This window comes from Electrophorus electricus, chromosome 23 (assembly GCF_041902795.1).
Source record: "Electrophorus electricus isolate QZ-2024a chromosome 23, ASM4190279v1, whole genome shotgun sequence".
Classification (NCBI taxonomy): Eukaryota; Metazoa; Chordata; class Actinopteri; order Gymnotiformes; family Gymnotidae; genus Electrophorus; species Electrophorus electricus.
This window is the reverse complement of record NC_137519.1, coordinates 14,150,001-14,174,862: the sequence shown is the minus strand read 5'-3', so window position 1 is coordinate 14,174,862 and position 24,862 is coordinate 14,150,001. Positions and strand designations below refer to the sequence as shown.

General features: G+C 43.8%; 1 protein-coding gene across 7 annotated transcripts; it reads right to left on the bottom strand.

Moving 5' to 3' along the window:
• Positions 1-1,335: 1,335 nt before the first annotated feature.
• Positions 1,336-7,003, bottom strand: irx6a (iroquois homeobox 6a). Of its 7 annotated transcripts, none has more exons than XM_081706526.1 (8): positions 6,684-7,003; positions 5,651-5,890; positions 5,081-5,190; positions 4,532-4,827; positions 3,475-4,128; positions 3,202-3,238; positions 2,482-2,596; positions 1,336-1,923 (listed from the first exon to the last, which is right to left on the bottom strand). In XM_081706526.1, exons 1-7 carry the CDS (start codon positions 6,747-6,749, stop codon positions 2,572-2,574), a joined length of 1,428 nt encoding a protein of 475 aa, XP_081562652.1. In that variant the 5' UTR covers positions 6,750-7,003; the 3' UTR covers positions 1,336-1,923; positions 2,482-2,571. The 7 variants fall into 7 exon arrangements, with proteins under 7 accessions (XP_081562652.1, XP_081562653.1, XP_081562649.1 ...); XM_081706527.1 differs by having other exon boundaries at positions 2,486-2,596; XM_081706523.1 differs by having other exon boundaries at positions 2,482-3,238.
• Between the last annotated feature and the right edge of the window lie 17,859 nt (positions 7,004-24,862).

The window sequence follows — 24,862 nt, the reverse complement described above, 5'->3', positions numbered from 1 at the left end:
GAGGACGGCTCGTGCATCCCGCTACATTTGTGCTGTGTCACGTTTTAATCTTTGGCGATTCAGATGAATTGGAACAGGCCCGTAGATAAATCACACGTGACCCAACACGTAAACTGATCGTGGCTATAATGATTTTTCAATTCCGGAGGAGCACTTTTTTCATTAAAAATTAAATAACAGGCTCTTAAATTCTTTTTCATGTTATTATCGACCACGTGCAGGTCCGATTTTCTTTTAATCAGAATAGTATTCAGAATGAGATTATACGTAGGCATATTAGCCGAAACAGGCTCACTCCGCCTGTTGGAGATCTTGTAGGTCATCTTAAACCACTTTCATCGCGTCCAGATTTCAACCAGTTTCACCGACCGCTTTTATTTTACACTTAGCGTAGGACAAAAAACACAGGCTATTCAATTTCAGCCCTATTCTTGATAATAACCAATGTTTTAAAAACCAGTTATTGCACGCTCAATAATTCTGAATGTCCTTGTTTGTAAGTGTGGAGGCCCAGACTCAGGCTAGAGATGTTAGCGCTAGTGGCAGCTTTTCCAACACCTTATCGGTTTATCCGATGGATGCGACAGGAGCGCCCGTCGCTTACGTCGTTATTATAACCGACTTCGTTGTGGCTGGGGGTTGTCTGGAAGTACACAGCCGCTAACGGACTAGTAATAGACCTCAGACGGACACTAATGTTTTCATTACATGCTTCAATCCTCCCAGTCGGACCAGCAACAATATTTATGTGCCGCTATCTTACTTTACTGGCTTCTAAATTGTAGGTCAGTCTTCGCTCTTTGTCTTTGCCTTACACTAAAAGTTTGTTGGGATCCTTCAGGAACGGGCCTGTCTTTTGCTAACAGAGTTATTTACCCACTCGGACTATGGCTACACATTCTTTAGTAAAGATGAATTGTGTTCAGTCTGAGAAACTGAACGGTGTTTGGCCGCGTGCTGCAAGTTCGTTTTAACGGGCGCCCCAGTCAGCTGCCCCGTTTTTAAACACACGAGGGATGGCGGATGAGACGGCCGGGGCTGCTTTGTGCCCGGAGGACAATGCTGCATTCATAACGTATTCTATCCTTGTTGCGAGTCTGAACTTTAACAAAGTGTTTGATGCCACTACCGATTAAATAACGACAAAGAGGGAATAATGTCCCCTTTCTTCTATGCCTTGTAGAGTTCATTCACGTCCTCGACTGAATTATGACCTTCCAGCAACGTCCTGGCACCATACGCCGAGTCAAAGAGATAAACTTTGATCAAGTGCGGTGCTTCAAATGTTTTAATTGGCCCATTTGTAGGCAGAGAAATCATGACACAGAAACGACAGTCTTTGAAAAATGCATTCTTATAAAATAGTTTAGAAATGGCAAACACGGAACACGGATAGGCCCATTCACGATGTTTTTTGTTTTTTTTTCCTTGAGAATACACTCCAGGCTCCAGTTTTCATCTTACTGAGTTAATAAGCAAACAAAACACTAACGATAAGATTTACATCTGTCCTCCAGAAACCAAAACACAGGGAACATTCAGCACGTGACCACAGGAAATAATCTACACAACAAAACACCGAGAAGACGCATGGCACCAAATAAATAGTAAATTAATAATTAAGCAATAAATAGATAAGTAAGACTACTAAACTACGATTGCCATTGCAGACATCAGAAAGTACGCACAGTTTTTTTTTCATAACAGTTGCATTTTTAAAACGTTGCATAAAGTCATCAACACCTTCGAAATCAGATTTGTGCAAAATTATGGCTACCTCGGATTTCACAGTTCCATCTGAGCGCCCGGTCCCGCGCTCAGATCCCGAGTTTCAGCTGCCACGAGCTTTGTTCTTCATTTCAGGTCTCTAGTGCATAATTGAAGTTGCACGTCCCAGTGCTTAATGGTAGCGCCTTCGTCATCCTGAAGATAGAAATGCAGAATGACTGAACAAATGCGCACGCGGAATAGCACGCGGTATTGCAAGAATTTTGCGCAGAATTTATTCGTTACATATATAACTTGTCATTAAACACACACACACACACACACACACACACACACACACACACACACACACACACCACACACACACACACACACACACACACACACACACGGAGGAATTACAGCAGGCCTTTTTGTTCGGTTGAGCAATAGATTAAATATAAGTGATCCAGTTATACTGATCCATTTTGTCTGAATCTGCTAAATCAAGCATCTCATTAATGTGTTTAGGTGTCAGTGACGACGCACCCGCGTTTGCTGAATGACTGTAGCATTTTCCAATAAACTGTAATCCAAGATCACTAGATTTATGAATTTTTATTTTAATGAAAACACAGATGTGCTCTCGTCTGTGGCTTCTGTGGACATAAAACTTTTTTGAAGAAACTTTATAAATGTCTTTTAATAACTAGGTGTGTGTGTGTGTGTGTGTGTGTGTGTGTGTGTGTGTGTGTGTGTCTGAGGTGTGCTCACCTACTTCATCTCTTCATCACTGGTCTGACAGTGGTTGCCTTGGAATCCTGCAGTGTTACACATGTGTCACCAAGCACAGGAGACTCTGCTTCAGACGTCCCTCCACAGCAAAACCCTAAAAACCACACAGGATACAGTACCAGTACTCCCACTACAGAGTCCTACAATCCACACAGGATAAAGTCCCAGTACTCCCAGTACAGAATCCTAAAAACCACACAGGACACAGTTCCAGTACACCCAGTACAAAACCCTAAAAACCACACAGGACACAGATCCAGTACACCCAGTACCGAGTCCTACACTCCACACAGGACACAGTCCCAATACTCCCAGTACAGAATTCTAAAAACCACACAGGACACAGTTCCAGTATACCCAGTACAAAACCCTAAAAACCACACAGGACACAATCCCAGTACACCCAGTACAGAGTCCTAAAATCCAAACAGGACACAGTCCCAGTACACCCAGTACAGAGGCTTACAATCCACACAGGACACAGTCCCAGTACTCCTAGTACAGAATCCCCAAAACCACACAGGACAGTTCCAGTACACCCAGTACAGAGTCCTACAATCAACACAGGACACAGTCCCAGTACTCCCAGTGCAGAACCCTTCAAATGACACAGGACAGAGTCCTAATATACCAGTGCAGAACCCTACAATGCACAGAAGACACAGTCCCAGTATGCCAAATGTAAACTCACACACACACCTGAGATGGTCAGCTCTGAATGCATGGTCCAGTTTGCCTTGAATTTGGAAAATAAATAAATAAAAATGTAAAAATGAAAAAGAATAATTTATAATAGCAACAGAACTATGCTACTGTTATGTTACCATTTGAAACACTACAAAAGAAAAATTTTAAAGAACCATACAGGGCATGTCTGTAACCTGCAGGTTTTAATAAAACAAGGTCAATAAGGTCACTAAAATGCCATTTCATGATGCACTGTTTGGAAATAATTACATTGAGATGCTATACCTTCCATGTTGGAATACTGGCATGATCCGGTCACAGCCTGGTGGGAGGAGCAATAGAGTTGTAGTTCTCTGTATCCAGCCATGCTGTACACCTTACTCCACTCCTGCACCTCCTCTTCCATCAGGCTCTCTGTGTGGCCCACGTTTGTGGGCTCCTGGAGGCCCTTGGCGCCCCTGCATTGCCCGGCACCTCCCAGCGTCCGGGCCGCCTGTACCTGACAGTTCCTGGCTCTGCCCCCGGTCCTTAACTCCATCCCGGGCTGACTTCCTGACACCGTCCCGGCATCAGAAGCGGTCCGGGCTAGGGACCAGATCCGCGGCTTGTGCTCCGACCCCTGGAAGTGGGAGAGGGGAGCAGGGCAGACAGAGGCAGGCAAAACGGGAGGCCGTGACAGGCACCGCTTGGGGCCCAGGGGGTCCACGCAGCCGGGCGTGACAGACGGCATGTGTTTCAGGCCATGGGGGAAAGCGGGGTAGTTGGTAGAGATGGGCAGCTCGCAGTCCTTCTTCACAGGGCTGGATGTGGACAGGAGAGGCGGGTTGAGAGTTGGTGTGTCCTGTCCGCGTTTCTCGCACTCCATGTCCAGTTTGTCACAGTCCTCGTCCTCGTCCTCAATGTCATCCAAGTCACTGAGGTGCAGGTCCTCTTTGCAATCTTTAGAGTCGGAATAAGAATGGAGATATCTGCTCTCAGAAACACTGGGAAAAATACCTCGGTCTCATTAATCATTTTAGTAACAAAAGCAGATTAACTATTAACAAGCAAACTATCAATAACTCAAAAAAAAGATCAGCACATTTTTGTAACTTACTAAACTACCTTCAGGTGTTATTATTCTTACTAAAATAACTTCAGCGATATTATTCTTACTAAACTACCTTCAGGTGTTATTATTCTTAGTAAAGTACCTTCAGGTGTTATTATTCTTTCTTAAGTAACTTCAGGTGTAATTATTATTACTAAACTACCTTCAGGTGTCATTATTCTTGCTAAGATAACTCCAGGTGTCATTGGCATTTAAGTACAGATCAAACTGATAATAACAGGAAGTAGAGACCTTTGGTGACGCACTCCTGGTCTGTCTTATCCAAGTTCTCCTTCTTGTCATCTCCAGCCTTGCTCTTGGGTGTCCAGGTCATCTTGTTCTCCTTCTTTAGCCTCCTCCTGGCGTTGGCGAACCAGGTGGACACTTGCGTGAGGGTCATTTTGGTGATGATGGCCAGCATGATCTTTTCGCCCTTGGTGGGGTACGGATTTTTCCGGTGCTCGTAAAGCCACGTTTTGAGAGTGCTTGTAGTCTCTCGAGTGGCGTTCTTCCTCCTGGCTGTGCTGTTAAAGTCCACAGTCCCATACCTGAAGAAAGGTATCTATGTGAATTTTTTTACTCCTACACTTTTATGCATTAATAGAAAAAAAAAAAAAAAAAACACATCGTGGTCACAAATGTAATGTTAGAGTTCAGTGGCTGACCATAGACGACATCCACCTTTCCTAAGTGTAGCAAGACATTGTTGAAATCCATAACTAATTCATATGTCCTACTGTTTTAAAATCTTGTCTTGAAGAGTGTAATGTCTTTATACTGATGTGTTACCGTAACTCTTACCTGTCATACTGGTACTGGCTCAGTGAATGGTCGTATTGATAGTACGCGTGGTGTTGGGCTAACCCACTGTGAAGGCTCCTTGTCCCCTCCTTAACCTCATACTGGGGAGTCTACAAATGAAACGCGTTGTACAAAAATTAAAAGTCAGAATCAGTCAAGCATATATTATGTAGTTGTCTATCTATTGAACTAAAGTTTTAGAATAGCCCAGTTTCTTTTTATTTATTGGAAGCATAAATGTATAAGTGTAACGCATAAATTGTATTTTACGGCCTAATTATTTTCTACCTGTTTTTTTGTTCTATATTATTTCCGATGCAAAATCTTTACAATGCAGTAAAATATCTTTTTAAGTTCTAGAACAAAAAAGTGGTCTAAAGAGAATACCTTTATCGCGTCGTTTGCGCTTATTATTCAAAGTTACTTCAGTACTCATCTGATTGGTGTTATAAACAACGAAAAGTAATCGATAGAACGTTCAGACGCTGAGGAGTCGATCGATGAAACGCAAAATCTTAATTAAAAAAAAAACCCAAACAAAAAACAATTGGATTAAAATGCACCACATACCAGCGTCGAGTATATAGCGGGTGGGTCGGTGCTGTACGGGAGGTAGCTGGCGTAGCCCTGGCCGGCCGCGGCCGCGCTGTACGGAGAACTGTACATCCCGAGAGCCGCCGTGAGCTCCGTCCGCTTCTCGTGTGAGGCACAGCAGAAGGAGGCTGCAGTCTGGAGCGCGTTACAACCGTCCGAAACCGACCTGGAAATCGAATTGCAGCAAGTCGTAGTGGGCTTTGGCGACACGAAAAACTGCATGAAGAAAATTAATGGAAGGACACGTTATTTGTGTTTGCTGTAGACATGTTTAATCTTTACTCCGTGCTTGTTTTGGTGAATTGTAACGTACAAAGGTAAGATGTAGATTTTTTCCAGAAAATTCTGCATTCTACATTTTAAAAAAATGTTCCTCATAATGTCATATTGATATTAGTAATAACTATAAATGTGGATAATCATTATGAACATCTGCAGTTACTTTTAATACCATTCATGTTTTAAATAGAAGGTGGGCATACAATTTCATGCATCCGAAATATTTCATGCAACTGATCCAAAAACTTCTCGCCATGTTGTGCATTGAACGTTGTGAAGAAGTTTGATGCTAGCTGACTTCTTACTGTGTTGTGATTAACTAACTAAAAGTTTAATAAATGTAGACCATCGTTTACTATACAAAGGTGCATTAAAGTTTATACGCGTTAATGTGTTAACGTGGCTGAAAGTTACACCGGCACTATGCAGTACCACTGAAGGGAGGAGCTGAGGCTGTAATTACACCTTAAAGGTAATATACACATGTTTTTGCCACCCCACAACACGTGAGTTCATTCATAATTCAAATTGCGCATTACTCTAAATGTTGACAGACAACATATACTGTTGAGTTTGACGTCAGTAAGAAAGCCGCATAAAATTTAACGATACTTAAAAAACACTGTGAAAGAGCAGAATGTTACTGTGAGCACTGGCATGGAGCTTTAACGAAAAACAAAGCAAAACAAAACCCATGTTATTTTTTTTATTATTATTTATTTTTGCTTACCTGAGAAGTTGCATTGTAAGGATATCCAAACTGAGGGAAAGCCATAACTGCTTCGTTAGGTACCATCAGCAATATTCTTCTACGATGATCGATTGAAACCAAATCTAGTTCAAATCCACCGTATTACCCGCATTTCCACGCTCGGCCTTTCGCTCAATAATAGATGCCTGCACTTAAGCGGTTGCGCTGCCTGTTTACACCTGCTGGTAGACTTATATGTAGGACTAATCCCCCCAAGGAGCCGGGAATTCGGACTAAATCCTAATCAAGTATAAAATTATTGTTGGTGGTGCTGAAGAAAGCTTAAAGGATAACGTAAGACTTGCAAGATATGGAGTTCTGCTTGTGCCATTATTTGTGCGTCTGTAGTACTTTAGCATGCACTGGTGCTCGGGTATCGACGTGACGTCACTGTAATCCCGGCGCGCTCGGATGGAATAATGTCTTTGTCAATCGCAACCGCCAGCGCGCTTTTCTTGAAATGTGTTCTGGACAGCCCTGTCATCTCGGTTTTGTGCAATAAACTGTTCTATAGCTTTAAAAGAAGCAAAACTCTCTGTGTGATGGGTCAATCTATTTGGGAAACATGAAATTAATCTTGTTTTAGGTTCGCTTATCAACGGATAATAAACACAGGTTTGGTGTAATATGGGATGTATCTTGCATTTTTAATCAATTCATTACACTTCATTTGAACAGTAGACAAACAGTTATTTGATATTTCTTCGTCCCCAAGTGCCTGAGTCTATCTTTATGATCATTTTTAAGGTAAATCATTTTCTCTGAATTTCTTATTTTTATCATTATCATATTATATATCCACAGACAAAGAAGAACTTTTTGTTGACATTTGTTTAATGGGCATGTATGTATTTATTTATTTACATTGTAAAATAAGGTTGTTTTTTTCCCCCCTAGTCTAATAAAACATATTCTACAAAACGCCAGTGACACAGCTGTGCACGGAAGTGGTGGCTAAAAATCTTGCATCTGTCTGTCCGAACAGAGGTCCGACCTGATGGTAGTGACAGTGATGTTTCCATCTCCATTAGGGAAAGGAACAGTCCCAGTGGGCATGCGCAGAGAAAGCCTCTGGCAGGTCAATAGAAGACTGATTGATGTGTATCTCGGGACCTACGTGACCATTACGATAAATTCGTAATTGCATCAATTAACAGATGGAAATGGCCTTGTTTAACCAGCGAGTTACACACTGAGAATTCGCCTTTGAGGTGAAATTTGAAGAGCAGAGTGGAAAAAAGAAGGGAGCAGGCAAAAAAGAAAAAAGAACTGGAATCTGAATCAGTCTAATTATACGGCAGCAGTGGGAGGTGACAGGAATCGCATTTTAATTGAATGATAAGCACTTGGAGGAATAACGCTCCTTTGCCCGGAATAAAATCCGAGTAAAGGGTAAAAGTATGAATCTTATTTGATGTTTGAGCCAATATAATTAAATCACTCTCTTTCTCATTCCCCCAGTGGTATGGACTATGGACTGTTAATATCACCTTGGGCGACCGCTCCCTCACTTTTTTGAAATAATACGCGGCGCGTTATTGTGCATCGCGCAAAACAGTCGCCGTTTCGTCTGCGGATTTTCGCCGCTGCCAGGCCTGATATACGGCGGAGATGTAATTGGCTCTGCTTAAACGGGACGAGCGCCTTCCCGGGAGATCCCACTGCCATGGCGTGCTTGCTCTTCGAGTGGCGCCAGAGAGCCGCGAGTAAAGATACGATCCTTGATGGAGAGATGAGCCACGAGCCACAAAGGCCGACGAAGCGCAAGCGGCAGTGTCCGCGCTCGGGCCCCCGAATACCTCGCGACGGCGACAGCCGCGGTCCGCTCTCAGCCGCCGGCGTCACGCGCCTTCCTGATGTTCCCCGGGATAAGATGGCGCGAGGTGTCAGTTTAAACTCCATTAACACGGGAAGGAAGTACATTTCTTTACATAGTACAGCCTTTTGAACTTTTAGAGTATGACTATTTATTATGTTGATTAAAACCTTAAAGTGTGTTTTAGATATAATAAAGTAAGAGTGTAAAAAAATAAGTAGGATAGACTACTAATAGAGCTCTTGACTGACAAAAAAGACGTTTGTCTTGATATAATAATCCAGCCTTCAAATACAAACCGCTGATCGCTTTAAGGTGCCTGGAGATGGACACGCATCATTCTTGTGAGCGGTATAAAACACACCTGAACTTCTAAGAATGCGGCGGTGCGGAAGGTCATATTGCCTCGTGCGCGGTCCTAATAGTTTACTGTATCCCGACCTCCTCGCAAGGGCGCGCGTGATAGCCCAAGTGCATGTGGATCCACTCATGCATTATGTATAGGCAGCCGCGGAGGTGACTCGGGGGAGGGGGAGGGGGTGAAACCTAAGGCAGCTTTAATTGAAGAGGCTGGGCGCGATGACCAGCTCCTCAGTTCGCCCGTATCGCTTTACCGACCCGCTATTCCCAACCCGCCGCGCGGTGCTAGGTGCCACTCGGTCTAAAACCCAGACATTAACGCGTCACGTGTCTCCTGTGAACTTGTGCACGGTTTTTGGATAGGGCTATTCACTTACAGCTAAACTGGTCATTACGAGATATAGTTGCTACCGCTATGCATAAACTTTCAGTTTTCGTGCCATAGTGAATACTGAACATTTACTGTCATCATGTTGACAATTTTATTATAAGTTTTTTTTTTATTATTATATAATACTACAGCTGTAGCAACAGACATAACATTGGAAAATGAGGGTCATGAGCAAAACTGAATATCTACTGAATTTCACTGTCTGACAACGTAATCTTAAAAAAAGAAGTAAGAAAAAAACTTTAAACTTTACCACTTTCTGTGTCATTTAATGTTCTGCAGAATGTAACTTCCGATTGTTCAGAGTTGAAATATTGAAGTGGCACTTGTCAAACTCTATTTCTGCAAAGCTCCTTTAGCAAAAGCCTAATGTACATGTTCAGAACTCTACAGCACAGGTACGTGAATGGGCTCTTTGGTTGGTCGCGCGCGTGTGCACGTGCGTGCGCGCGTATCAGCCTCTGTTAGCCTCGCATTAGGATTATGGAGGCTCAGAATGACTGCACAGAAAGGTTAAACCAACAGCCGGTTTCACCTTCACGTTTAATACATTTCTCATGCTGTTTTAATGAATTTCACAAAGCTTTGCAGGTTTTTCATAAGACAGATCAGAGCTTTTTTATGAAATAATAATAAGAGGAGACAGAGAGAGGCAGAATGGAAGGGAGGAGACATTTACGAGCACGCTAGACTGATGCCTCATTAGGCAAACCTGATATAGGCCTGATATATTCTGATGAATCCCTGACACACAAGGACCCGAATTATTACACACACACACACACCCGCCCCCACATGCACTACATTCAGTGCCAGGTATTAATGCTGCAAAATTATCCAAAAATTGAAAAGAAAGTAATAAATATTCTAATGAGAAGAGTGCTCAAGTTATTATCAGTGTGGTCATATCAGTGCCCAGTAAAACCCAAAATAAACTTTGTCTGAGCTGAAGATTAAATTGACCATGGAGACTTTAGTAGTTTTATTAAATAATCATAACCAAAAAGTTATTGCTCTGTTTTCTTTCTAATAAAACCCCTGAGTGTAGATGGTGATCTGCGTTTATTCTCGAGCTGCGTCCTATCACTCCTCCTAATTTGGCCTTCGTTAAACACTCCTGTAGTTAATGAGCTGCACAGGACAGTCTGCTGGAAAGGACATTACAAAAATCTGGTTTGAACGTCCTGTCACGATGAGAGGAGTAAATTAAAAAAAAGAGTTTTTAACCATTGCAGTAAAACAACACCTGGAAGGCCTTGTATTTCCATTATGTTGTGCATGATGTAATTCTTTCATGTACTTTCAAAGGGAATTGGAGAATTCCAGTACTGTCCATGTAAAGAAGTGCAAGTTGACTTCTTGCTTGTGAGTGTCTCTCTCTCTCCAACCTTCTCTCTCTCTCTCTCTCTGTGTGTGTGTGTGTGTGTGTGTGTGTGTGTATTTGTGTGTGTAGGCTTCAGTAGCTGGCAGATGCCCCTGAAGTCTCTGATGTAAACCTATCATCAGTGGTGCTGTCAGAGATTTGTAGCTTGTCACATACAGAGTGGCCTGGCAGTGACTTGTGGAAATGACTTGGTTAGTGTGAGAGAAAGAGAGAGAGAGTGAGAGTGTGTGTGTGTTTGTGTGTGTGTGTGTGTGTGTGTGTGTGTGTGTGTGTGTGGTTTTGGCCAGAAGCCCCTATGCTGTTGTATGATGTATGTGCCTGTTCTTGTGTACTTTCTTTGTCAAATGTGGGTTTGCCTTGCATGCTTGTTTATTGTCTCACATTTGCATTGTGTATGTGGTTAAAATCTGTGTGTGGATGTGTACAAGAGTGTGTGGTCGGTGATTTGGAGGATGGCTTCTGGAGAATGGTGTCTCCTGGAGAGAGAGGAGAGAGAGAGAGAGAGAGAGAGAGAGAGAGAGAGGGAGGGAGAGAGAGAGAGAGAGGGAGAGAGAGAGGGAGAGAGAGAGGGAGAGAGAGAGAGAGAGAGGGAGAGAGAGAGAGAGAGAGAGAGAGAGAGAGAGAGAGAGAGAGAGAGAGAGAGAGAGAGAGAGAGAGGGAGAGAGAGAGAGAGGAGAGAGAGAGAGAGAGAGAGAGAGAGAGAGAGAGAGAGAGAGAGAGAGCACTTGTCATAATTCAATTTCTTTATGGCATTCCTCTCCTCTCCTCTCCTCTCCTTCACCATTTTCTTTATGCCTTCAGTCCAGTCTCCTTCTCTCCCTCTCTCTGTCTCTCTCTCTCTCCCTCCCTCCCTCCCTCCCTCCCTCCCTCCCTCCCTCCCTCTCTCCTCTCCATGTCCCCCGGGGAGAAGGGTCCATCTGCAGCTGCTTGTGGGCGGTTAAGTGTAAAGTGGTGCTGCACAAATAGCGCTGCTGGATGTTTGTTTGCATAAACTGTTCTGAGAGGCTGCACCACGTTTGCCTCTTTCCTTGTTCTTTTTTGGGGGAGTTGGCGTGAAGTTGGAGGCCACAGGTGAGCCAGGGAACAGGATGCTTCCCCAAGCACTAATGTCTGACCTTATTTGTTTTCTTTCTCTTTTTCTAAGTTTGTTTTTATTGTTGTTTTGTTTCAGTTCATCTCTGGGTCCCAGTGGCTCCTCTTTTCAGCAGTCTGGCTTATGTGGTTTACTTGCATGGGTAGTGACAGGGGTTAAGTCTTATTTTCTGCTAGCGTTAAAGCAATGCAGGCTGCAGTAATGTCAAATTTACTTTTCCCTTGCTGTTACATCAAAGCCGCGCTCGGGGTACCGAGCACAGTACTGGTGAGGCAATGCCCTCCTAATGGAGAAGGGAGGTTTTTGCCTTCCCTTTTGGATTTTGCCCCTGGGCCAGGGCAACGCTAAAGCAGGGGTATAACGGCAAGGTGCGCAGGGCAGTAGAATTCCAGATTGGGTTACATGTACGAAAGAAGACAAGCACTCTGATTTATCCACATTACCGCCAGCTTAAGGGGAGGTGTGTATTTCAGGCCCTCGTCTTGGGGATTTGGGTTGGGGCAAAAGTGACCAATCAGTAGTCGCCGTCGCTTATCCGTGTCTCATTTGGCGGGTTTAGCAAAACCGGCTTGCGCGCTTTCATCTCCAGGTGAGCACGCCGTGTCCGTGGTAACCAAAAACAGACAGGGCTGCGGCGCTCATGCGGGCCCCACTCGGCCAGGACGGAGCAGCGTTTCCAAGGTGACGGCCAGTCTCGGGGGCCTCTGGTACCCATTTGCAGCATGGACCTTCTCCTCCACACTCGGCCTCCAAATGCAAGCCAGATGTCTCCAAAAATACAATGTCCACACGTTCTGGTTTCCCATCGGAGATGCCGGGGCTGTGTTGGGTTAAGCCCCTGGGGCTCAAGGCTTCTTAGACCCGTGTTTTTCTGGACAGGAGAGCCAACATCTTGAGCTGGCCCGTCTGGGATGTTATGCGCTTTGTCTTGATGGAATCATCGTCCGCAGTCGCGTGCGTTCTGCTCTTCGGGACGCACATGTTCCGCGAGCTCAGATGAGCTTACCATGCGTCACGCACCAAGACACAGCGAGATAAAAAACGGCATGAAGTTTGTCGCTGAGCCGTTATATCGACACATTCAAAGTAAATCCCACACGTCCGCTCCAGTTCTAGCCGTAAGCAAAGTTCGGTGGCTTTTGTTCGAAAACAGCTGAGGCAAAGCCTCGGTTAAGGGGGAGATGGTACGGTTTAATGACAAACAGGAGAACAGGCTTGGTTGGATCTCATGTAAGACATCAGGAATGTCCCTCTCTCTCCCTGAATGCGGTCGTGCCTTTTTGGGAGGCTCTTCACACAGCACGACTGCCATTCACACGTTACTGTTTTGTTCTTTTCCTTTTTTAGGTTTGTTTTTCTCTTTTTTTCCCCATTTCAGATGCCTGTGTTATGTAGCCTACTGCCAGACCTGAGCAGTTATTTTTTGAGTTATTTTTCCTCTACGGGAATCTGGATTTAACTACAGCAGGCCTTTTGTGCAGAAGAAACACAGCCAAAAGGAGCCAAAAGCAGATGTTAAATCACTGCGGACATCAAACAGCACTGTTAACTGTACAGAAGGTGAAATTAAAAACCTCTGATTGGCAGACTCGCTGGTTATTGTAAAGTGCACCCGAACATCGCTGATATGAAGCTTCTGACCCTCGCTGTGATTAGTGCATCCATCACCCGATTTCAAATGAAGCAACAGCTTGCTGGCGTTGATGCTAATTTTTGATTTGCAGATCGTCAAGCTTACTTTGGAGATCAAGGCACTCGGATCAAATCTCAAGGGTATTGCTTTATCGATTTAGATACGGCTCTTCCGAGTAGATGGGGGATCCAACAGCAGTAGGTTACGTCCTTGGAATGCAATGCAGTGAGTTTAACGTATTTGTCCGCCTTGCTGTTCCCTCTGATGTCAGCGGTCCGAGATCGGGGGCGTGCTGGCCAGCCATGTTTTCCGAGACTGTAGGACCTAGCCTGGAGAAGCGTGGACTCCACTCTTCTAAAGTGCAGTGAATGGAATCCCTTCAACTGGTACGCTATTTACTGTGAACATAAGAAGCTCAGCACACAGAGGTACAGTCAGTACATGTTGTTAAATGGTGTTATGGAGTGAACGGAGTCTTAAATTCAAGTGTCAATTATTGCAGAGCCACCACACGGTGCTGAAGGTAAACACAGAATGTTGGCTTTGGTGTAACCAAACACAAACTCAAACCAAATGCACTCTGCAAACACACACACACACACACACACACACACACACACACACACATATATGTACATACACAACCACAAATGGCAAATGAGGTCATGCTTCACAGAGAAATGATTCCCACATAACAATGCTGCTTTTTTCCAGCCACCTTTGTCTCTTATAGCAGTAGAAACACTGTTCTCGCTGATTAGAACAACAACATGAGGGATTTCCTTGCAGGATTTCATTAATGTCAGGGTACCACGCAACTTCACCCTGGTCTAATGGCTAATGATCAGTCTCCTGGGTTTTGCTTTATGCTTTATTTTGTGAAGCAGCAGTCACTGAAATCCACAGGTAGGCTAAGACAAAGCATGGTAGTAGGACTGTGCTTATGTGATGTGCATCTTTCTCCAGAATAACTCCAGAACATGAATGTGACAGCGTTCTACTAACTAGAGATTAGTCGTCAATGCTGGTTCAAACAGTGAACAAAAAAAAGGTTTGTGAAAATAATTTATTCTTCTTAATCCTGTGTGAACTGGATTACAACGTAACCTGCGTTGCTGTATTGCAGCAGGTTCTCACAAATTCATACTTCACAGTTTCAAGGTCACTGATTTCAAAACAAAAATAACTAGCTGGCATATATTATGTGGCATGAGTATGTGGCATGAGTAGAATTGGCTAGTCATCTGCCATATCACCAAATGGTTCTTTAGATTTGACACAGATTCCTTGGACATGGAATGGACTAGCGACGTGGGAAGAGTTTTGGAACCTGTAAGTGTTTTGGTATAGTTTAGGTACATAAAAATGTTTTGGAAAAATGATCATTATTTCTGCATATCTTGAGTATCTAATCATAAATGCAGTTATGTAATCACGCAAAAAGTAATTTGTCTTTTTGTTTAGAAAGTATACATCCTCTTCATAGTGAGGAATATGAGCATTAATATTACCATTATACCTGTTGCAGATACTAATAAAGAGACAGACAGCCCACTCTTTTATCAGTAGTAGTATTGATAAGGTTGGTCCCTGACCTTTAACAGTGTGTGTTCAAATCAAGGCAGAGAGAGTTGAGGCTCCTATCTGTGATCTGCTCTGGTGCTTGAGGCTATGAGGAACACCGTGCGTATCTTCAAAGCAGCCTTTTTCTCATTACGACACATCCCCGTGAGGCGCTCTTGCTAAGTGTGCTTGTATCCACCCTGTCCTTGTGTCTGTGTGCATTTAGCCATCCTGGGCTGACATTACTGTCTCTGTATCACTTTAGACATGCAGACCTCATGTCTCTGCATGTGTTTAGTCATCCTGGCCCACTTTCTCTGCACATTTCAAATGACCTTGGCTCAAGTTAGCAGGACAGTTAAACAAACTATTCTGTACACCAACTGTGTTAGATTTTTCTGTCTGAGCTCTGAGTGCGATTAGTCAGCCTGACGTGTGTGCGTTTTATTGGCATGCCCGGGCCTGTCGGTGGGAATTGGACAATTCAAGAATTCAGCTCGGACACCGTGAGTGAAGAGTGAAAATATCTACTCTCCCTCACTTATTCAAACAAATAAAGGATGGCTCATATTTACCCATATGTCCGAAGACAGACAGACAGAAAATAAAAATAAGGAAAGATGGTTGGATGTCACTATCTTAAAATACGTCTTACTGCTTAATAATGGGTTGCTGGGATGCTTTCATGTTTTAGTTTAGAGTGTAGCCGATCACATACACAGTCTTGATCTTCAGTACTGCAGCATTCAAGCAAACATTGGAGCGCGCGCTGCTCCCAGCCGGAGCTCCCAGGCTGGTGCAAGCTTAGTTTTCATGTCTATAATCTGTGTTCTGTTCTTTTCTGTTGCTGACCCCTGAGCGATTTTGGTGATTGCATCAAAGGGGCAGGATCCAACTTCAGATGTTATTATGTCTGTCTGGTCTGGTGTGTGTGTAGTGCGTCTGCTACCATCTCTGTGAATGGCATCCGTGTCTCTCAAAGCCCCAAAAGACAGGTGGAGGTTGAGTAAGTGGATAGTGGGAGCTACAGCAGAGATGTAAAGATTTTTTGTTGATATTTTATTATTTATTTATTTATTTTTCTTCCGAGAGCAGCGTGTTTTAAATCTCAGATTATAGGCTGGCTCTTTGTTTGATGATCTGACACAGTATCGACGAACATGCCAAGTCCCACCTGGTGAATATTTTACGCAATAGAGGATACATCGAGAACAGAGAGAGGAAGGCAGACAGAGAGAGAGAGAGAAAGAGAGAGAGAGAAAAAGAGAGAGAGAGAAAGTAAACTTCTAAATGAAGGATTGACTTTCATACGGTTAAACTTTCATATGGTGCAAAAAAGGCAAACGTCGGATTTTTTTCTCCCTTGGATTTGGTGGGATTCCTTTTTCTCCTGGTATGGCTGTGTGTGTCTGCGATTCATTAAGCTTTTTAAAGGCCTGAGCAGAAGACTGAGGTGGAAAAAAGAGTGAAAACAAAGGTAACCCCCTAACTCGCGGAGGTCCATGTCCTTTTCATGATGGGTGCCTTCTGAGTGTGTTCTGTTCAGACACACGGCCATTCCTCACACGCAGGTCTGACAGGGTCCACCTCCCGGGGACGGCCTGTGTGGCTCTCAGCTCTGAACACGTTTTTTTAGACGGGTTGTGTAATTGCACCAATCCGTTACTTAGTGTGGCAGTTTTATTACTGTACATACAGTGAGCCTGGACTGTCCCGTTCCAGAAGTGCGTTTTATCCAAAGCAGCAGTTCTGAAAAAGTCAATCTTGCAATCGGTTGATCTATATGTGTGCGTGTGTGTATGTGTTTGTGTATGTGTGTGTTTGTGTGTCTATGTGTGTGTGTGGGTGGGTGCGTATATATGAGTGTGTGCCTGCTTGTGTGTATGTGTGTGCATGTGTGTGTGTGCACACGCGTATGTGTGTGTGTGTGTGTGTGTGCCTGCATGTGTGTGTGTGTGTGTGGGTGCGTGTGCGAATGTGTGTGTGTTTGTGTGCACATGTGTGTGCATGTGTGCGTGAGTGTGTGTGTGTGTGTGTGTGTGTGTGTGTGTGTGTGTGTGTGTTTTATAGCAGTATATAAGTTGCTCCTCTGATCAGAAGGTTTTCTTTTAGGATCAGTTTTATTATCATTATTTATCAGTTTTTTTATTTACACAAAATATTTGAATGGAAATTGCTTTTTTGGTTTAATATGGTTATGAAGTCAGCTGCTGAATAAATGCAGGACCCTCAAGCTGCCAGGCAGAGGTCCCCAGAGGTCTCCCAAAGACCGGCCTGTGTAACTATATATAGTTATTAGTTGTTCATGAAGGACCGGCAGCCTTCTGATGACGCAGAGACAAAACTAAAACTGAAGAAAAAACACATTGGATTTTGGGTCTTATCACATCACACAGGGACGAGGGTCTGCTTCGAGACACCCCTCCCCCAACTCCTGTTTCCAGATGCTGTCTGAGTGGTGCTGGAGATGTAAGCAAGGGGTCAGATAGCGCTCGGCGTGCTGATAACCCCTCCGACGAGCAGCAGGCAGCAGCGACACTGAACAGATTGGCCTGCTCTGACCCTCTCCTTGGGAACAGGACACAACTCTACACAGGAAGGAGAATTCTATTTATTTATTTTTCTGCAAAAAGAGTGATCACATGAGTTGATAAGAATGGAAGGGATGTTGTACTTGTAAAAGGGAAGCCAGAGAGGAAACAGAGCAGTTTGGATTGTGTGTTGAGCAAAAGTTCACTGTTGACTTTTTTGGTCAGCCGTGTGATTAAGCTGTTTGGTTCTACTGTTTAAACGACACACACTGGCTACACGTCATACAGGTCAGACTTGCAGTCACAGTGAATGTAAATAGCAAGGGTATTGTGATTTAATAGTAGTAAAAGGTATTTGTACAAATGCTGAAAAGAAAATTGGAGGATTAAAAAATGAACTCTGATTTTAGGGGCATAGTGATGATGTACGAGAATAAACTCACACCCACACACACCCACACACACCCACACACGCCCACACACGCACACAGACGCACGCACTTCTTCGGTGCTGGAGTTTCTCATTAACATGGCCTTCGCATGGTGAGAAGAGAGTAGTAGCAGCTTTCCCAGTGGCGTGTCCTCCCCATGGCCAGGCGGTGGTCACAGAGGGGGGGCACTCGCCTTCTGACCCCTCTTCCTCCGGGGAGATAGGGTGCCTCTGCTCACCGTCAACGCATCGGCCCTGCGCGCACTCCAGGCGCGAGCTGCCGACGTGGGAACACAGCGCATGAAATCCTGACACTCTGGAAGGGAAGTGGAGTTGGGAGGGGGCGGAGGCGACACTGATTATGGCGCTTTATTTCCTTAAGTGTCGTCTCTGCCATGTTATCCGGCCTCTTCTTTCCTCACTATCACATTGACTTTTTCCTCTGTGGCGGTGTTCCTCTCCACTACTGCCCCCGCCTCTCTCCTGCCCCCTCCCTTGGTCGATAGTGTTAATTGGCCAGCTCCGTCAGTGATGCATTGATTGTGGGCACTAATAAAAGAGCTATTGATTGGCACTTTGTTTAACATTGGCCTGTGTGGAAAGCAGTGCCCTTTAATGCTATCTCTACAGCAACCTCGCCCTGGTCCCCCCACTGCTTAATGTCATAAATTATGCCAGTCGATTAAGGAGATTTTTCCCTCCTTCCCATTTTTCACACACTTAGAAGGAGTGTAACCCTGCTGAGGATGAGACAAGGATAAGCAAATTTTTGCCCAATGTGTGTGTGTGTGTGTGTGTGTGTGTGTGTGATATCTAGTATTGTCTCAGCTATAATACGGTTCCCCTCCACTGAGATCTCTGGTGATGTCACTTTGCAAGCTAACCTCTTTGTCACTTATTTAGCCTCTGTGCTCAGTCGGAATACCATTAGTGTCAAAACACACGGCCGTTTTGGAACTGTCCCGCGCATCATTGCTGACAGTCGTTGTGTGGCTGTGTGGTTTTACCGCCAATATTTCATTTTCCTCATAACAACACAGTATACACATCGCCACACTGCTATACTGCTAGAAGTGTGATTTCTACGTAATCTTACACTTGTACACTACTATGAAACAGGATATATTTGATTAACACACAAAATCCTACATTCAGCCGTACATTTAAAAACACAAGTGTCTACATTCATTGCGGTGCCACGGTTTAGTCTGAGTGAAAGTGCTTGTCTAGAGTTCTGGCTCTCGCAAATGGCCCCTGGCATCCTGCTAATAGCAGATCCTATAAAGAGAGATTTGATGCTGCATTAGGGCATAATTAAACGTGACATCCTCTCCGTGCTTAGCACCGAACCCCTTGGATTTAATTATTGCCATTAAATATTCAATGATCAATGGGCGTCGGGTTGCGCCGATCGATGGGCTGCTGTGTGGAAAGGACAACGGGCATACGTTCATATTTGCATTTCAAAGTGCCTAGCGTCACGTGGCTAGATTGGAAATCCATAGCGCTCAGCACGGCCGTATTTCACCACACTCGGTTTCGACTCCTTAAGACTGACTGTCATTGATCGGCGATCGAGTATTTACGGCCTGGAAGCGGCTGTAGGTTTAAAGTGTCAAAATGTTTTTAGGAAGCTGATAGGCTCCCTGTTCCTTCTTTTGATCCGTTCTGGCATGCCTTTTCTTGGGGCCAGGCCGGCTCCTGCACAATGCGTATGCTCAGTGTTGTTTCATCGCTGTTTGGTTTTTATATATTTTTAACCTTTCATACTTCTTCTCTCGTCTCCATCTTCCCTCTCTCTGTCTCTTTCTCTCTCTTTCTCTCTCTCTCTCTATCCTCTTTTTATATCACTTTCTCTCTCCTCCATCACTTCTTATATGGCATAAAAGAACATTAAAACCTGTCATCTTTCCCCTCAGTATTGCGCTCTCTCTCTCCCTCTCTCTCCCTCTGTGTGTGTGTGTGTGTGTGTGTAAATAGAATCCTCCATACAGCTTTAGAATACCTAATACTGCTGATTCTTCATTTCAATTCCTGCAAATGTGACTTATCTAATGCCACTCCTGCTATATTCCAACCCATGCTGAAATCTTGATCTCTGTCACCACATCTCTGTATCATCAACTGTCCAAATCCTTTAATCCCAATATTTGTAGTCACAAACATATCAAACCTGTTTTCAAACCTAATCCTGTCAATAACTGAACATCTTGTCTTTGCTGTCTGACACAGAGTAAATGTCCATCAACAGGTCTGATATACACAAGGTCTATCTGACTACAATTCTGTTGAATGGCAATGCAATGTGTCCCATCAATCTTAAGTGTTCTACTGTGTCGATTGATTCACATTTTTTTTCTCCCATTTTCATATGAAAGACTTTGTGTTATTTGCCAGCTTCAAAACACGTGAACCTGATACATTTTAGATTTGAATATGAATATAAATTTTGAGTATCTGAGTATTCCATTTCATTTCAATAGCGTGATGCAATCTAATCTATGAATCTTTCAAGATCTCACTTTCTCTTGCGGTGATGTAATAATCGTTTTGCAGGTATGTATTATTGTGCACATATCATATGATTCTCCTGCCTTATGGACCCTAGTCAGCAGGTTTGTGTTTTAGCATCCCCATACATTGATTAGAAATAAAGTTGAAATATATGTAACGGTACTTTCTTTAATTGTGTATAATGACAGATGAATAAATACTGTACTTGATTCAGCACTAAGTACAGCCAGTATATTTTTTATTTATATTTCAGAAGCTTTTAAGTGAATGTAGCTTTTTTTGGTCAACAGTGCACGCTTCCCCGGAGTGTGGTCTTTGTAAATGTTTCTTCTTTCAGTTTCCATCTTAAGCTTATAACATAAAAATGACACGCACTCACACACACGCACGCACACACACACACACACACACACACAGATACACACACACACACACACACACACACACACATACACACACATACACACACACAATATTACCACACACACACACACACACACACACACACACACACACACAGACACGCACACACACACACACACATACATATATGTGCACACACACACACACACACACATCCTTAACCCCTGTTTATACTTCGCATAATGTGTTGTAGTTTCTCCATCTAAGGCAAAAGTGTGTGTAAAAGGCAGTGTGCATGTGTGTGTTCAAAAAGGTGTGCATACGTGTGTGTACATGTGTGTGAGAGAGTGTGTGTGGATATCAATTTGCCTAATTGCCCTATTTGCTTTTTGATGGTGGATGTTTAATGGAAACATTAGGAGGAAAAGGCTCTTATGTTAATCACTAGGCCCACTAACCCATTGCCATATTCCAAGCAAATATATAGAGGTTAATATTGCAGTAGTAATCCACATACCTTAGAAAAGTGTGTGTGATGTTGAGGTAGTGCAGAGAGATGCTGTACACCTTATGAAAGTCTGACCACACTATAAACAAGATGGCTTCCAGAATAAGGTACTTTTTCTTTGGATTAAAGTTATTTAATGTTGTCAACCGCTGTCATTACAATAGTGGTGATGTACTAACTACAGAATCAGCACCAAACATCTCGGGCTATAGGTTGCTCATTCAAAGACTGATGCAGTGTGGTTGCTCTTTGGGTGTGTGTTTTAAAATGACTGCAGATATCAACTTTCATCCAAACCACAAACTATTTAGGCCTTCAAGTTCCACATGCCAGCAAACCTAAAGTCAGGCCTGTCTTCCAACACCATGGCTGTATGGCATAATACATACTGTTTGTGTACTGACTGGGTCACAAAGTAATATGCAGTATACAGTATACACTGGCTACAGTATACAGCATACACTACATGCAGTATACAGTATACTCTGAGTAGAGTATACAGTATACAGTAAGTGTTGTATATAGTATACACTGGCTACAGTATACAGTATACACTGGCTACAGTATACAGCATACACTACATGCAGTATACAGTATACTCTGAGTAGAGTATACAGTATACAGTAAGTGTTGTATATAGTATACACTGGCTACAGTATACAGTATACACTCACACAGTACACAAAGCATATTACTACATGGTATACAGTATACTCTGAGTAGAGTATACAGTATACAGTAAGTGTTGTATATAGTATATACTGGCTACAGTATACAGTATACACTGGCTACAGTATACAGTATACAGTAAGTGTTGTATATAGTATACACTGGCTACAGTATACAGTATACACTGGCTACAGTATACAAAGTTAGATACATTCGAGCATGAGGATACAGTATATCCTGAGCAGGAGCATGCAGCATACAGTAAGTGTTGTATATAGTATACACTGGCCACAGTATACAGTACACTGGCTACTTATATACAAAGTATACATTTAAAGTAGGTATACAGTATACTCTGAGTAGAGCATACAGTATACAGTGTGCTGTGTATAGTATATACTGGCTACAGACAGTACACTGGCCACAGCATACAGCACACAGTAAGTGTCATGTATATAGTATACACTGGCTACAGCATAGTATACTGACCAGAGCACAGTATACAGCATACACTACATGCAGTATATATAAAAGTACTCTGAGTAGAGTATACAGTATAGCAGTGCTGTATATAGTGGTGCTCGGCTTGTATATGTATACACTGGCTTACAGTGCATACAGTATACAGTGTTGCTGCATGGGTGCAGCATGTACACTGGCCAGCATACAGCACACCATGCAGTACACACTATACAGTATTTTGTATGTCATTTCGATGCACCTCATGCCTCTGTCACTGAGGTCACCGTCTACATTTTTTGTCTGCATGCCTCTGTGTCTCAGCGGTACCTGACCCCTCAGTACCGGGTGGTGCTCCTGACGTAACTGGAGACTCATCCATCAGGGTGGCAGTGGACACTCTGGCCAGTACGATCAGCCTCAATTGCTCCCAACAGTGTTTTTAAATCTGACGGAAATCAATAGCGCTTTTACCGTCACACCGCGACAGGAGCGGAGCCGTATTGATGTCTGGATGTCATTCCGCCTGCTCTTCCTATCCAGTCGTATCAGTTTCCACAGAACTTTCCCTATCACTTAGCAAGGTGACTACAGTGTTCTGTTCCTTGTTGCTGGTACAGGGCTGTTTGGGGTGGAGATGGACGGTGGTGGTGGGGTACTCCGCCGTGACAGGTTTACACAACAGAGCTTATTTTAAATCCAGCTATTGATTCTGGTGTCAAAGAAAGCTCCTTAAATGAATACACTCTTTAATGCGTTATCACTGTAAGCTCCAACACAAGGCTGGGCCCGGGCGCAGACAATTTATCAGGCAATTCAATCAGAGAAGGTAGAGTTATACATGATTCAATAATGGTGGTCTTACAGCACTAAATAGGGGATGGAGCGATAGCAGGAGAGAGAGAGAGAGCGAGAGAGAGAGAGAGGGAGGGAGGGAGAGAGAGAGAGAGAGAAAGAGAGAGAAGGAGGGAGGGAGAGACGGAGAGGGAGGGAGGGAGGGAGAGAGAGAAGGATAAGGAGAAACAGAGAGGGGAATATATAATGAGGAGCAGACCCAGTCTAAGGTGAGCAAGAGGGAATGAAGAGAAAAAAGAGAAAGAGAAAGTTGGATGATGGGATAGATTGATATTGAGCGATGGCAGATAGCAAAGAATTAGAGTTCGTAGCCTGAAGAATCCCTGGCTTTGGTGCTTGATTAATGATTCTGTCTCTGTCTCTCTCTCTCTCTCTCTTTCTCTCTCTCTCTCTCTCTCTCTACTCCTTTCTCTCTCTTAGTTCTGCCCTGCCCAAAGGCCGCTGCTCTTGATTCGCATTATGATCGACTCGAAACCAGTGGCAGAATGGAAACGTGGTTTCAAACTCCTTCGCAGGAAAGTTCTTGCAGCTGGCTAAAGTTTTCGTTGCAGCAGCTGCCATGGAGGACCTTACACAGTGAGCACATCCACGTCAGACTCACTTCACACAGCCGACGTAGAGCTGAGACTCTTCCCATATGCCGCTGCAGTCTTGCGAGGCGTTAATGTAAGTGGGAAGAGGTAGAAATAACGAGGGCATGGTAACACTTTGCACAGATATTTGCTTGGCCTCGCTTTCTCTGTCTAACTCCAGTTCTCCAGCTCCTGACTGCCATTTCAGGACTGACTGGCAGTTAAAGGCCCATTCAGCTGTGAATTTCTACCGAGGCGATGGAACGGAGTCTTAGATGGTGCTTTAGGACCTAAGGTTAGCTCTCTCTCTCTCTCTCTCTCTCTCTCTCCTCCTCCCTCTCTCTCTCTCTCTCTCTCTCTCTCTCTCTTTGCTCCCTGAACTGTGCTGCTTCTGTCATTATTTATTTAGCCAGTAAATAGATGAGCCCACAAGGGTGTCATGATGTTGATGAAGCTCTCCAGACTCGACATGCAGCACCTCCATGCTGGATGAGAGAATCACAGGCGCTTTGGATTGGTGCTCTTTGTGCTCTCCCTGCGAACGTTGCTGTGACGATATTTAGAGCCGCCAAAGTGCCTTATGTATCAGAAATATGAGAGATTCTGGTCTTGAATGGGGGTTAGGAGGTTATAATATTTGTTATTTGGTGGTTTAATCTGAGATCACAATGAGTGTCATCTGTAAATAAGGGTGGGGATGGCCCCCAAAGTAGGGGCCAGTGGAGGCCTGTGGGCAGATCTGTTGGCCTGAAGCCATTGGACTTCACTGTCAGATCCCTGGGTCAAAGGTCACCCCTGGGACTAAGCACTGAGCCCTCCGCCCCGTGCACAGAAGTGATTTGTGCTGGGTCTCGTCAAGTCTTATCAATCTGGCATTATTAAATGGAAAGGCCATTTCCCCATTCTGTCCTGGTATAGACGCAGCAGGGATGTGGCATGATTAACCTTAATCCCAGTGCTACTCAGCCTACCGCAGGTTACACTTCAACACAGTTAAAGAAGAATTATAACATTGTG

What these genes read in the sequence shown, in the direction of transcription:
- irx6a (XM_081706523.1), bottom strand. Translation starts at nt 6,749, where the DNA reads ATGGTACCTAACGAAGCAGTTATGGCTTTCCCTCAGTTTGGATATCCT. An exon ending in CCAGGAGTGCGTCACCAAAG is followed by an intron (nt 4,129 to 4,531) that starts GTCTCTACTTCC and finishes CCGACTCTAAAG; the next exon opens with ATTGCAAAGAGGACCTGCAC. An exon ending in CCAGTATTCCAACATGGAAG is followed by an intron (nt 3,239 to 3,474) that starts GTATAGCATCTC and finishes TCCAAATTCAAG; the next exon opens with GCAAACTGGACCATGCATTC.